The following is a 15,204-nucleotide window of genomic DNA, read 5'->3' as shown; positions in this document are numbered from 1 at the left end:
CCAATGGTGTTTTAAAATAAGAACGACAGGTACTGAATTTGAAACTAGAGCGAATTTCAGAAAAAAATTTTTACCTCAAATTTTGCTGAAAGCCCAAAGATTCCTTTGTATGCCTACCTAGAAAGGATTGAGAAGAGAACTCTAATGAAATATCCTGTAAATCAACTCTCATGTTATAATTAATACACATATAATTATATAAAATGCTACTAATATAATTACATTTGCGTAATATTACTATAATCTTTGTTCTTTACTCATCGATTACAACGGACCACTATTTTCAATGCCTTAAATTTAATTAATTAATTTAATTTGGATTTTCAATAAAAAAGAAGTGAAAGAATAAAAATGGAATTCGGTTTTTTTTCAGTCAAAATGAAAAACGATATTGAAAAACGATTTGAGGGGTACCAAATCCTCCATTACATCGTAGAAGATAATTTAAGTATCATTTTCCACTGAAACGTAGCTACAAAATCACGGAAAAGAAAAAAAAAAACGTTTCTCGTTAATAAAATTTCTTTTTAACTTTTTCTTAGCTTTTTCTTTTCCGTGAGTTTGTAACGTTTTCTTTCAAAGCTGGATGACAGAAAAATGTGGTGCCATGTTTTTCTAAATCTCACATAAAACAAACTTACGCCCACGCATATGTTCCAGCAATTCTCTAACCTTAACGGACCAGTTGATTTGTACTAAAATTCTGTTTGTGTGTGTGTGTGTGTGTGTGTGTGTGTGTGTGTGTGTGTGTGTGTGTGTGTGTGTGTACGAAAACCGAATGAGTGCTTTTTGTGTGGTATCGTTTGTTTCAATATTAGCGAAGATCATGTGTTCTACAGTACTGCGTTACTGTAGTACTATAGGGGGAAAATGTACGTATAATAAGTAAATACTGCTGTATTATTTCATAAGTCAACATTACATATTGGTTACCATCAAAAAGTACCATCAAAGGGGACTTTTTCTTCGGTTACGATTATACTTTTACTTTATCCTTGATGAAAGAATCATCTTATCCAGTAAAGTAATAAATTCTTTCCAACTTTCTCTTGATCTCTTCTATTAATTAATATTAATTTTGATCATTTAATTTTTTAAGATAATTTAGTCTAATTTTTCAAAAAAAATATTTTTTTTTACTAATCGTTGCTACCAGTTCCTTCACTAACCAATGCTACTTCATTTGGTTCGTAGATTTCTTTCAAATCCAGGATTCTCCATCTCGTTCTAATCGAATTTTTGCGTGAGTTACGGATCAATGCTACCGTCATATTAGTTTATTTTATTTTATTTGTTTATTTTATTTAAATTATTTAATTTTTTTACTCTTTTATTACATTAACTAGCTGGAATTCTACCCTGATGTGCTCTTTTTCGTATTCTTCCATATAATTAGTCCTTATTTTTTCCTAGTAGTGGTTATCCGTTTACGGATAGCGAGTGTAAGTGAGGAATTCCGGCTGAGGCTCGTCCACTCGTTCGCTCAAGGTGGTCCCTGGCGAACTCAACCGCTTTGGGTTACGCCCGTCACCCAGGCCATGGAGGCCATGGTTATCGTTGTTCTACCGAAGCGTTCTGGGTTTAGAAAAAGCACCTCACGTGAGAATTCCTCACCTTTTGAGAACTTACGCAAAATTCTAGTGATCTCTGTTCCTTCCTAGTTCCATTAGGGACCTTAGGGGAATCAGTGGAGAGATCTCGAGCGGACGGGCTCACTTGTTTTGCTATCCTTGAAATTGTTGAAATTGTTTATTACCAATTTATTGAAAATCATAAAAGAGAAACAAATTAAAATTACAAGACAACTTTTGATGTTTTCAAATAAATAAGGATAAAAGATAAAGTTTCTGGCGTTAATCAATCCGCTTGGGGTGCGCCACCACGTTCACTTCAATTCAGAATCGTTTGAGGTTTACGAACGCGTAACTGGCCTATATAATGACTTGCGGGGGCTAGCCGATGTGTCAAGTCAGTGCTTTTATCCTCCCAGACAAGTCTGGTACCAATTTATCGACCCCGGAGGGATGAAAGGCTTGGTGAGCACAAGGGCGGATTTGAACCTCCGATCGATCGTACAGGAAGCGGAACCTCTAACCGCTACACCACACCCGCCCCTTTCAAATAAATAGATAAATACGAATAAAAATATGGAAATTGTTGGGACCATTGCTTTGTTCGAGGAATTACTCGCGTTCATTATACACATATATGTTTAGGTCGCAATTTAATGTTAACAATTTAATGTGTTCAGTATTCATTGCATAATTAGGAGAAGTACGATCTGGTTATATTTACATTGTTAGTTTTGTGTTTGTTTGGATTTTAAAATAACCAAAATTGTTCCTGATATCACTATTCCTAGCTAGTTATAGTCACTCTGCTCGAATATACCGTAACTATCAAAGTGGTGGATAAGGTGGATAGAGAGTTTTTCCTGAATGTCCGTCGAAGTTCACGTGGTCCACCCGTTGGTAAAGACACTTCGCAGCCGAGTTTTTATTGGGTGATGTTACTTCATGGGGGAGGTTCTTTCATTCTCTATCAATTCTTATCCACTCATTCGGTCTATCCAGATAATCTTAGAATTCGAAAACAGTTTATGCTTCCTTGTAAGTGGGGTTCTGGCCTCGAGCCAAACATGAAAATAGCCATAAAAATAAAGAGTAGCTGAATTTTCAGTATTCTGTTGAAAGCAGCACGAGGTCACTGGACCTCGCGAATGGTGGGAAATCGAACGTCACGACAGGCGTACGGTAATCAAAACTTTTTTCCTTAGTTTTGCCAAACAATGATAAAAGCTCAAATTTTCAACCAGAAGAACAAGATGAATCAGCGGCACCTTTACTTCTGTACTCTAAATACATTCCCTTTTCCTTTAGAAGATTTCTCTCTTAGATTCCTTTTTCTTTCTTTCTTTTCCATTCGAATATTCGTCGCGGTCACCAGATCGAATATATTCGATGCAGGCTAGCTGAATAGCTTCATTCATTGAATAGCTTCGTCTACTTGGGAAAATGAGACTAGATTTTTTTGTGTAACTAGCTTTGTTAATAGCTTTTTTTATGACCGTAATCGCAGCAACAAAAAAAGTCCTACACAGAAGAACGTTAAAATCAATTCCTACAAACTGTTGCCTTCCATGAGATACCCTCAGTCACCAGAAGAAAAACTATTGAACCAGCAAGAAAGAAAGAAGATTTTTCTAGTACTATAACTAACGAAGGGCAGAAGTTAGAAGATCCCTACAAATTACGATCTTAGAGACGTTCTATGAGCGAAATATATGGCAAAACTTATGAAAAACGGTTTTGCTAGGATTACTTATTTCACCCATGGATGATAATTTTACGAAAAAAAAACAAAAAATGAAGAACAGGGGAAAACAAGAAGAAATTCATTGAATACGGATACCGAGTGGTAAAGATGTGAAACGCTACCTCTTTTATTGGAAACATGTAAACAAAGTAAACAAAGTCTCGTTTGTCCGTGGCTATGCATTTATTAAGCTTTCCCAAATAAGTTTATTTGTTCAACCGAAAATTTCTAAGATTTATTCTTTTCACAAAAACTTTGTAAACGTAGTGAATTAATGTCGAAAATTGGAATTTTCTCAATTCTTCTTGTTGAATGGATATCCAAACGATCTGTGCATTGTGCCGGAGAAATGGCCAGTCTCTGAAAATAATAAGGTATTCAGCTGATAAGGAAACCTCAGCTATGAAAATATCTCCTGGAGAATTACCTCTATCACTAGTGCGCATAAGATTGTGAACCTCAATCGGAGCCGAATGGTGAACAGGATGCTGAAAAAAAAGAGGTGACAGTTAAAAATTGGGAAAAATTCGCATGTGTAGTGGTATCCTGGATCTATTTTGTAGCAGAAAAGAAACATAACAACCTAGCTGGACGTTGTGAAAAAATTAAATTAAGGGATCTCACAGCGAAGGCAACTGGTGCTGGTAGCGCTGAAATTGCTACTGGAGCATGAACCATGGGCATACCTGAAAGTTTGAGAAATTTCGCCGCATCTCTGAATCCATGCTATGAATTTTTTTCTTTAACGTGTGGAAAAACTTTCGGTCAGCAGGAATACCCCATTTCCTTGCGCAGATGTTTAAAATGTATAAAGAAAAATAGTAGCAAGAAAGATTTCACATTTGATCTCAATTCCCGCCCTCGGAATCACCAAAACCCGTGTTTCCCCTTAGGAACTCTATTGTCGACGGGACAGGAATGCGTTGATCGTTAGGTTGAGGATGCGAGGATTGAGATCATTAATGACCGAAGCGACGTTACGGACGTTTTCCGCTCTTCTAACCAAAGTTTATGCGATTCTGCATTTTTTGTAGCTCTGGAGAATCAGTCAGAGTTGGTGCTGAGCTTAAGGATGAGTCAAACAACCAGAAGTGTTGGGGACGATGCGCTGCGGACGCGTTGCGGCTGCACGGCTGGATCTGTTTGGCGGCGAGTGTATGACCGTCGCATTGATTTTCACAAACTTTTTCACTCACTTTTTCTTATGAAAGTGTTGATAAAACAAATATTATTTTTCTTTCTTCACGATTTTTTTCATAAGTTCGCGAAATTCGAAGATCACGCATTCTTTGATGAGTGAGATGATAAAGATAATATCACAAACCTCCATAGACTCCAAAAGGATAGCTTGCACTGGACCTGGAACATTTCTTTTAAAGAGGGAGAAAAATATTCTTTTGGAAGGAAAATAGTCTCAACTGAAAAAATAAACACGCTTTCTATAAGTTTTCAATTATTTTCGACAAAATTATGAGCGGACCATTTTGTCTTGAACGAACTTATTTAGAACTTGATTGAGATTGTATTTTTTGTTGCTTGGGAAAAATCTCCAAATAGGCTGTACCGCCCTGAAAAATAACGCGCAGAAGATTTTTTGGTGCAAAAAAACTGTGAATATCGTAATTTTTCCTATTTTATGGTCATTACCATAGTATAGCTTTATATAAACGGTATATTAGTGTAGTTTGCATAAATAATAACAATTTATTTTTTCTGGAATAAAGAACTTGTGAAATAGATGACTTTATTTTTTATGATAGTCTAAAAATTAAAATTTTTTAAAAACTGGAATGAAATGAAATCCTCATTTTGACCGTGGAGAAGTTCACAAATGAGCGAACAAAAGTGTTTTCGTGATTACTGGCTCTGTATTATTTACTGCGATAAACAAACCTTTGAGCGATGACGATGAGGAAGAGGAAGGAGAGGTAGAGAGAACTCATTATCGTGATTGACACATATTGCCTTTCGTGGTTCGTATTTATACCCTAACAATTTCTCGACGACTACAACATAAAAACCATATGTGAACGCTTGAGAAAATGCAGAAACTTGTACGAGAAGAGGATTTTTTTTTCTCCGGAGTGTGTAACAAGTTTCAACGAAGTCGCCTTGAAGTAATCGAAGTAACTAGTCATGCAAGTCTCTTTATTACCGTAGTGTTTTTTTCTCCTGTTCACCGCAGCACCTTTGAGGACACTATCGCTATGCTTTGCTCGCGGGTTAAGGAACCTCTCTGCTCCGGAAACGTTTGAGATAAACGGACAGAATAAAAATCCTAAAATGTGAACCACTTCTTTCAATGTAGAAATTTTCCGGGTGCTCTCGAATTTTCCGCTATTTTTGAACCGATCTTAGAATGATAAAAAGGGGAAAGAATAAAAAAATCCGATTGAAAGGAGTGGTTTGATGGATTAAGGCAGGACTTGCCTTGATCCTTAGTCCAACCATCTTCAACCACACCGACATCACCGGTCAATAACATTCAGTGCCGATTTATACTGTAAAATCGTACCCATCTGTTGAAATTCTTCTCTGTGCTTATCCGAGAGTCCATCCAGAACTTTAATTTTCTACGGATTATAATTTTCTATTGCACAAGTCGAAAAAATCGGATTTAAAGGTTTGAACAGTTAGCCGTTACGTTTTTTCATCTTATTTCCTTATGATGAGTCAGGTTTCATTGAAGCTTCTTCAAAAACAAAAATGCTAGTAAGGTCCCGAAATTTTCGACAATTTTTGCTAATTTTTAAAATTCATTACTAAACCCTAGTATATATGGATATTTTTTGAGCATTTTCTATTAAAATTAATGAATATTAATAACTAACATTAATTATCGAATATTAAAGAAAATCCCTAGTATTTCGGAAGTATTTTCATTATCTTTTTATTTTTGCACTCACAATAAATTATAAACTTTCGAGCAGATACTTATGTTGTTCCTGGCAACCGCAACGCATGACGGGACCTAGACATTGTCATCTTGCGCCAATGGAGTGATCCTATGAAAGTGAATGAGGACGAGGTGGTCACGCGCTAAGCCCAGAAGGTAAGCACGTGCCTACGGACACGTTCTGTGCGATGATGATGCGTTGCGGGTCTCCGGATCAACATAACTCCTGTCATTTACAGTACACTGGAGCTTCAGCTAAATTCTTTGATATACTAAAGGTTTTTTGTGTGATGACCTTTCGTGGCTTCATTCTTGTTCTAGAACTTATTTTTCTGAGGTTCAGAGGTTCAAATCAATTAAACCTTTCTCCTAACCAAATGAATGACAATAGAGCGTTGGGCACATAAAAAAAACCACTTTTGACGTTTCCTTCTCTTCGTTCTCAATCAATGTTTCAAGGATGTGACAGCTGAACATATGATTCGAAAAAAACGTTCTTGAATGCTTGGCGCATTGTGAAATCTGCTCATTTGCTTTGTTTTCCTGAAAAATAATCGAAATACTTAATTATTGATCTATTGAATAAATATAGAACCACAACTTATTAGTTTTCTTTTTCTCAATCCTGAATGTCAAAAATTTTGACCATAAAGAAGGTCTGGACCTCGATTGCGATGAAAAGTAGAGAGGATTCTTCGGTTGAATTCCTCGTGACAACCTAATTTTTCGATAAATTGAACGAAAGTTTCAAAAAGAGTTCCTATCCGAACTAATTCTTCCCTCAATAAGATTTTTCAGTACTCTTTTTTACATTAAAAATATCTGTTTGCAGAAGATTCCGTGAATTTCAAAGATATACAGTAACCACTCCTTCTCTTTGTTACAAAACCATAGATTTTCTTTGCGGTATTGAGTTTCAGTAAACATAAAGCCGATTGGAAAGAAACGTTTCGCTTTCGCTCGATTTTTCGATGCTACATGCATAAAAAAGTAGCATTATTGTTCGTTTGTGAAATGACTTCTAAATTCACTTCCAGGACTTCTCTCCTGGGTAAAATAAGAAAATATGAATGATTGTTTTATAAGACCCTTTTTTTACTCCGATATACCTATTAATGAGTCCTGGAAGAGAATAACGCTTCTTTCTTCTGATGAATGATGAAATCTTGAGGTGAAGTTATTATCCAAGGGGGAAATCGTCCCGGACACCATGATTTTGACGGTTAGATTATTGAAAACCCATTGGTTCCCAGTGGAAAAGTGGTCACCTCAGCAGGAAACTCATTCAGGTTACTATCTGGCTACTTAAAGACGAGAAAACGAGACCACAACCATTTTAAAATACATGGCAAAGTCAGATCTGAGAAGTTTTTGGAAATATGATCCCACATCGATATAATATCTCATTGTGGTGGAAGTTTAGAGGCGAAAGCTGGTTTAAAGAAATTCTTGACTATAAAAACGACGTCATCACAAAAAAAATGATGTAAATAAATCTCTGTTATTTGCGTAATTAACTTAATTACTTTGAAATACCATAGTAGACACATATAACTCAAAACAAAGACAACTGCCGCATCTTTTTGGGGTGATACAGTGTTTCTAATAGTCTCATATTATAAAAGTACAGTATTTCAGAATCTCACGGAGATATTACTTCGATCTTCTACATATATCAGTATCCCGTAAGAGTAGATACACCGTATCTTCTACATCCACATTCTCTTCCCCCCTCCCACTCCTCGAACACATTGTCATCGGTAAATTTAGCGTTCGACCACTTCACGCCAATGAATAATCCCCATGGCTCAATGTCCTCGATCAGCACCCACGGCCCCCGATTCCACGAATCTAACGAATTTACGTCGAGGCGACGAGGCGAAGCTGGTGGCGAGCTTGCCAAGGGGAGATGTGTTGTGTGTCGCTGTAATACTCCCCCGCGGTTAGCGCTGCCTCCTCACAGCTCCTGCTCCTCCCTTCCGACGCACGCGAAACTCCAGTCGTCTGGCTAATCCACTTACAACATGGTATGTTTTTATGATTTATCTTAGATTTTAGTATTCACCGTCGGATCGGTAGATATTTAGAGCCCTCAGGCTACAGTACCCGTAGAAAGTGAAACACGGAAGTGTATTTAAGCCATTATGAAGCTATTACACTCTGTTATCGTGAAAGTGGTATTATTAAGAATCCTAGACTCACCTCCCTACTCCCATGTGATAATGATTATCAATTTTTTTCCGAACTCCTTGAGATCTTCATCAGACTTTTTTGAAACGTTTTTCTTTCGTGCAACTTCTGGATCAGAAAAAAAAGAAGAAGGACGCAGCGATTCCGTTTTATTGCGTTTTTTTTTGCATTAACAGCATCACTTGAGGGGAAGTTGCAGTTGAGAGAAAAAAATTATTCCTGTTCTTTTCCTGAGTAGACACATAAAAACCCTTTTCAAAGTTACAGTAACCAATTTTTAAAGGAAAGTAATAATTTCTGGTGATCAAGTTCATCCCTTTGATACGTACATTCGTCTCTTTCGTTGGTGTTTCGGGAAAAGCCGTAACCATCGATAAAGTTGTAATGCTCAGCGCGCTCCTCCGATTCAGTGCTTCTTTTCACGTCTGACAGCTGACGTTGTAACAACGGTTAGGTAGGAGGCGGACGATATGTTCTTCTTCCAATAATCAATCAAGATCTTGCAAATGAATTTTGTTGAGGTCCCCGTGAATCCCCTCAGTTACCAAAGCTGAAAGCGTCAACAAAAATCTGTCAAACGGTGAAGTTTCAGGTTCACGTTCACTGTGGTGTTTGCACAAGTCATCTTATCTACAAAACACTAGAAACAAATAAAAATGAGCTAATGAATAATATAACTGGAACCCATAATGGTTCCTCAAAAACAAACAAACTTTTTCTGCATTTTCTAAAAAAAAATAACCCAAATATGGGTACCTTTTCCTAGAACGAAAAAATTGCCAAAGTCTTTTGCTTTGGCCCTTGAAGACGATACTGAGAACATTTTTAGTCAACAGGGAAAATTTTAAAGCTTTGGGGATTTTGAAATCTTCATTTGCCTTCTAACCAAAGAGCAACGTGGTCATATTCAGTAATTTTCCCAATTTTTCTAGGAGGGGATTTTGTGGAGCCTACAGTTCCATTTTTTTCTGGAATGTTTAGCGCTGCAATAACCAATTTCTGGTAAATTAAAGTAAAAACAAAACACATTGCGCTCAAACATATGATAAGTCTAAAAGTGTATTGAATTTCGTCCTAGGACAATATGTGCTGGAAATGGTTCCCGGTTCTCAAATGGAAAAAGGTTTAGAGGGAGAGAAAAGCAGAAAAAGAGAGAACAAATAAGAAAAAGGAAAAACTTGACTGAGGCAAATGAGCTACGTTTCCATGCAGAATGTTCCCGAGAAGAAAATGGAGGAATAGAATTCATGAATTCGTATGCAACGCAACTCCCAAACTACGTATATCTCGGAAAAAAAATTAAATATAATTTTCAGTGTTTCTAATGTAATATTGATGAGATAGTTGCTTAAAAATGTTTAGATTTTCCTAAATTCCAATCTTGATCGAGTGGAAAGTAATTTAAGCGCTGAATCACCATGAAATTTTCTGAAATCCTACGGGGAAAACTTCGCCATTGCGAAAATTTCTGCAATTATCTTGATTTTCCAAATTATCAAAGAAGCAGGGAAGTATAAGTGTGATAAATAATTTCCTTGCACCTCAGAAACTGTTTTCGGGTGAAAAAAACAGTGCTTAACAGTACTAGTTCTAGGATTTTAGCAACTTCATCTATCTATTTCTCTGTAATTGCTCTTAGAGTTCACAATTTAGAAAATATGGCAGTGAATGAAGTGAAATAAGCAAGAAATGTCCTGAAATTCGACTGCTGGAGTTGAGCGCTAAGAGATTTTAAAATAATTTTTAGCCTTTTTTCAAAATTCAAAAAATCAAAATTTTTCGGACCTAATTTTCGAAACATCAACTAAAATAATCCTTCTCATTTTCTGACTACCTGCTCTCAAATTAATTTGGTTTTTTTTCTGGAAAATGTGTTATTATTAAAGCAGAATTTTGGAAAAGTAACCTACTACCAGCTCTGGAGAAAGTGGCAAAAAACAAAAATGAAATGTTTCTATCGTTTTTCAGTTCCAGTGTAAAAACAAAACACTTACAAAACAATTAGTGTTTTGAGGCTCGCGTAGTAAAGAAACATAAGGATAAAAATTGTTGGGAAAATATGGACTTAGTGGAATCGCTAAAAACATTTCTATTCCAGGCTGAAGACATCGAAGAGATCCTCGCCGAGATTGACGGAGAGCAAATTGAGGGTAAATCATCTTAGCATTGTTGATGAAAAATGTTTGCAATGGATTTCCACACATCCGATTTCCAGAATACCAGAAATTCTTCGATGATTTCGATCGTGGAAAGCAAGGCTACATCATGGCCACTCAGATCGGCCAAATCATGCGTGCCATGGAACAGGAATTCGACGAAAAGGTTAGTTCCACTGAAAAATTATTGTATTTCTATGTTTCTATAGAAGTTTTTGAGTAGTCATGTGACGTTAGCTGTCACTAACCTCTGTTTCCGAGGTAACAGTTGCTGTCGGATGTTTTTGTGGATTTTCAGACTCTACGTAAGTTGATCCGCAAGTTTGACGCTGATGGATCGGGAAAATTGGAGTTTGACGAGTTTTGTGCTCTCGTTTATACTGTCGCTAACACCGTCGATAAGGACACATTGCAGAAGGAGTTGAGAGATGCGTTCAGGCTCTTCGACAAAGAGGTTAAAATTTAGATTTTTCTTTTTCTTTCGCTCAAATGTGATAAGTAATGATTCGATTCCAGTTTTGACGCTGGATTCATTTAAAAAAGAGATAAATCTCAAGCGGGTGACTGAGAAGTTACCGCATACTCATAGGCGCTGCAAAATACCGAAGAACAAAAGAATTTAGAAATTACGGACCATAGCAAAATATCTGGATATGTGGAGTTTTTTCAATCGGTTGGATTATCGCTGTTAAGGTGGTGTATAGAAAAGAAAATCAACGTGTGTAGATCGAAAGTGCTGAGAAAAATTCGAGAAAAATACTAGATTGTCTTGCTATAAAACTAGAACTAGAGAATCGGATCATAGCTGCGATGAAAACGAAAATTTGCCTTAATATCCGATAGATAAGATCGTTTGAGAAAGTGAGCGCTATCAGTCTTACCAATCAGTAAATTATTTAACTCAGTTGTTTTTGTTGTCATGTTTTGTTGTTTCAAAATTAAAAAGAAACTCGTTAGAAAACACCGTCAAGCAAAAAAAAGGGGGGGAAAGCAAAAAAGCATGCCCCTCCGCAAAAATGAATGCGGACTTATTTAGGGGGTAATTGAAGGGTCTCATGCGCATGAGTCAAAATTTGCGATGCGCATTATAACACAATGTAAGTTTATAAAATTTTACCCATTTACCTACTTAATCGAAGGCCTGGAGTTATCCAGCCCAGCGAGTCGTCTGCCCAACCTCTGCAGCACGCACAGAATCCATAAATTTGCCACTGTTCTATACCTCCCCGGTAAGACTTCACACCTCGCATGAACTGCCTATCAACACCAAGCGACCCGAATACCTCTGGTCGACAATGCCCAGCAGTTCAGCAAAACGTAACGAAACGAAGTGTTGTTACCAAAGATTGCATGCTTTCCTCTGGGGATTTGACCTTTTTGGGGTTGAGTTTTGTCAGTGTTCAGGAAAAAGGCACCTTTCTTCAAAACCTGGATAACTTCCGCCATATAACTGTGCACGTTATATAACTCGTGCGTGTCCAGAGCATTTACTTAATCTCTGATTGCTTTTACAGTACAATTAGGGAGACAAGGAACATTTCTCGCGATGATAACTGATTCTGAAAGGAAGGTATAAACAAAAGGAAATGAAAAAGAAAGGAACATCATATTTTGTCAGCATACCATAGAACTCGTTTATTTCGTTGTTACAAAGATAAAATATTTTGAAAAAAGAAGGCCTATCGTAGCCAGGTAGCAGTGGGTTCCTATGCGTGGTCCTTTTACATAATTACAAAAAAATCGAAAAACGGTACCGTATTTTACAGGTGTTTCGTACAAAATGTGTATTTATTTATGTCAAGCAACTTTCTTCTTCGTTCTCGACTTATTGAAGTAAAAGAGAAGTGTATGAGAAGTAGATGAACCTGGCTACGACTGAAATCGGTGTCAAAATTCAAGTACTAGTTGGACGCTCCCAATCGTATGAAGAAATTCAGCACCGACCATACTTGATGATCTCTTTTTTCACGAATGAAACAGACAAGGAGCATTTCTCGCAATGATAACTGATTCTGAAATGAAGGTGTAAACACAAGGAAATGATCAATCCAGCATCATATTTTGTAAGCGTTTTTTAAAATTTTTCAAAGTTCGTTCCTAAAAATGATTTTAAAAAACTGAAAATCTTTAAAAAAAAATTCATTATTAAAAGAGTGAAAAAACAGCACGATCCACTAGCACAGATATCATTGGAATTTTTGAATGAATTAGCTGAATTAACGTTTTTTGTGAAGCAGATAGCGACAGTGACGGTAGCGCAAATGGGGACGAGGACGTGCCACTCGGTGGTAAAGAGAAGAAGGAAAAGTGGGAAAAAACTGCAAAAATCAAGAAAACTCTCCTGTAAAAACGATAACAATTATTTTGAAAATTATAGTCGAAGAATTTCAGACAGGATTTTCCAAGAAAAAATATTATCGATCATCAGGAATCATCTATAAATCAATACTGTTCACTTCTAGGGTAACGGTTATATCTCACGACCGACGTTGAAAGCTCTACTGAAAGAGATCGCTGATGATCTTACCGATCAACAACTGGAAGAGGCTGTAGACGAAATCGATGAGGATGGTTCAGGAAAGATTGAGTTTGAAGGTATTTTATTTATTTATTTATTTGAAGTTTTTGAAATGTTCCACACGAAATGTTTGTTGTTTGTTTAGAATTCTGGGAATTGATGGCCGGAGAGTCTGATTGAGCCACTTCACGTGTAAATATCCTCTGGATGTTCAATTGCAGGTTATTAGCGCAGCACAGCTCCTAGCTTTTAATGGACAATTCGAACTAAAATTTCAGCTTTCGTCTAGTATCATCGTGTTCTGCGTCGATGACCAACGCCATACAACAGTTGTTCCAAATTGTTATCATACCGATAGCAAACTACAATTTTCCAATAATAAGATTTGAAATTCAATAAAAATTTATTCAAATTATGTTCGATATTCAGCACCTCTGGTTGAAAAACAAAAGTAAAAAATAAACAACTTAAAAGTTGATTTTAAGAGAAGCAAGCCTAACTTGAGCAGGTACTGATCCACGAAGACGGCGTGTAAATGTATTAAATTTTTCTTCCCTAAAATACCTAGGGGTAGAAAATCCATATTTGATAAATAGATCGAATGCAACACTCGAGTTAATTTTCTAGTTATGGATCATCGAAACAGACCTTTAGGCGAGTAGCGAGAAATAAGGAAAAAAAAACTGCAGAAATTCTGGTTCAAAAGGATCCGGAAAGCGCCTTTGGAAATGGCGATCATAAATTCAGAGCCAGAATCTAAAAACAAAAGTTACAAAGTCTGGAGAATCTACATAAATTCTTGGATCTCCAAGCTTGCTTCTCAAAATGGAGTTCTTCCCAATCCCAACCAACTGCTGGAGAAAACTCCATCCCGAAAATTCTCTTGAATTTATCCCTGAAGACAGCATACAACGACTCAGACGTGGTGAGAGAATCCGACCGAAAAGCAGGAGATGGGGTTGTATAGATTGCAGGACCTGGAATGGCTGCGTTCGCCTCTTCCTAGTCGTCCATTTAAAAAAACGATAAAAATGTTGAATGTTGAATATTAAAATGTTAAAGTGACGCAAGTGACGAATCACCCAAGCGGACTGAGTAACCCCAGACTCTGTATCCATTATCATCCACTCTTTCTAGTCTTTCTAGTATTCCTTACTGTTGTAAATATTTGATTCCCTTATTTAGATCAGCACCAGTCCTGTTCCCCATCAGAATCACTTTTTATCGATAAAATAAGGTCTATACCACGTAAAAACACTGTAAAATTATTTCTGTTCTTCTGCGTCTAACGTATTGCCCACTATGTGAATTTAATTCTATTTTATTCAGTTTACAGACTCTTAATACTTTTTTAAATTTCATTTATTGTACTTAGTTTTTATTTGCTGCATGGGCGACTATGTTTGGGAGAATTAGAGAAGGAGAGGAGGGAAAGAGTGGACGGGAAGTCGTTCTAGGAGGAATCGTGTCCCAACTACACACTAAGCTTCGCTCATTATTTTGAGAGATTTACTGAAAGTTGAACAGGAGACAACATCCCAGGGAGACGAAAAATGCTTGAGGCATTGAGGTGAAAAGGTGAAAAATTGAAGCGGAACGTGTGCAAGAATTCAGGAAACCAATTCTTCGCTGTGGATATGCCGTCATGCGCCGTTCAACTTCTTTGTACGAACTTTTTCAAGCTGTAACAACTCATACAATCTCTTTTTACAATCTAAACACGGGATTAACTCCATCTTTACGGCTCGATTCTTATGCAACAGAAATGAACCGTCCGTGATCGCTTTTAGCTTGAATTTCAATCTCTCTCCACTAGCAACATTACTAGTTTGTTAAGATTTTACTGTTAGAAGTGATCGGCGGTGCATACATTACCCCACGAATCTGGGGTGGTACGGATTTGCGGTGGAGTATCCGTATACGGGATCGTAGATTATTGAGAGAAGAGGGGTTCCGTTCATTTCTTCCTAATTCCCATAGAAAACGACCTGGAAGATACGGCTTCGAGCGTTCCGGCGCACTATTTTCTACAAGGACTCCGATTGGAGCGCGCCAGCTTTGTGCACGCGTCGCATACGAATACTCCACATGAAATCGGCAGCACCTCAGAATTCGTTGGGTGATGCCTT

The 15,204-nt window shown here is 37.1% G+C and overlaps 2 protein-coding genes across 3 annotated transcripts; one reads left to right on the top strand and one right to left on the bottom strand.

Moving 5' to 3' along the window:
- Positions 1–3,610: 3,610 nt before the first annotated feature.
- RB195_004306 (uncharacterized protein) lies at positions 3,611–5,258 on the bottom strand (the record flags this gene model as incomplete). Its single annotated transcript, XM_064182087.1, has 5 exons — positions 3,611–3,675; positions 3,743–3,803; positions 3,940–4,001; positions 4,640–4,674; positions 5,209–5,258. The coding sequence occupies 5 exons, from the start codon at positions 5,256–5,258 to the stop codon at positions 3,611–3,613; spliced, it is 273 nt and encodes a 90-aa protein (XP_064033354.1).
- Positions 5,259–8,235: 2,977 nt separating this feature from the next.
- On the top strand, positions 8,236–13,255 carry RB195_004305 (uncharacterized protein; the record flags this gene model as incomplete). Of its 2 annotated transcripts, XM_064182086.1 has the most annotated exons (6): positions 8,236–8,238; positions 10,500–10,551; positions 10,617–10,723; positions 10,856–11,011; positions 13,020–13,152; positions 13,221–13,255. In XM_064182086.1, the coding sequence occupies 6 exons, from the start codon at positions 8,236–8,238 to the stop codon at positions 13,253–13,255; spliced, it is 486 nt and encodes a 161-aa protein (XP_064033352.1). The 2 variants fall into 2 exon arrangements, with proteins under 2 accessions (XP_064033352.1, XP_064033353.1); XM_064182085.1 differs by lacking the exon at positions 8,236–8,238 and having other exon boundaries at positions 10,461–10,551.
- Positions 13,256–15,204: the final 1,949 nt, after the last annotated feature.

Source organism: Necator americanus, chromosome I (assembly GCF_031761385.1).
Source record: "Necator americanus strain Aroian chromosome I, whole genome shotgun sequence".
In the NCBI taxonomy this organism is placed as follows: domain Eukaryota; kingdom Metazoa; phylum Nematoda; class Chromadorea; order Rhabditida; family Ancylostomatidae; genus Necator; species Necator americanus.
Note: the sequence above shows the minus strand (reverse complement) of the source record. Positions and strands in the feature narration are given on the sequence as shown.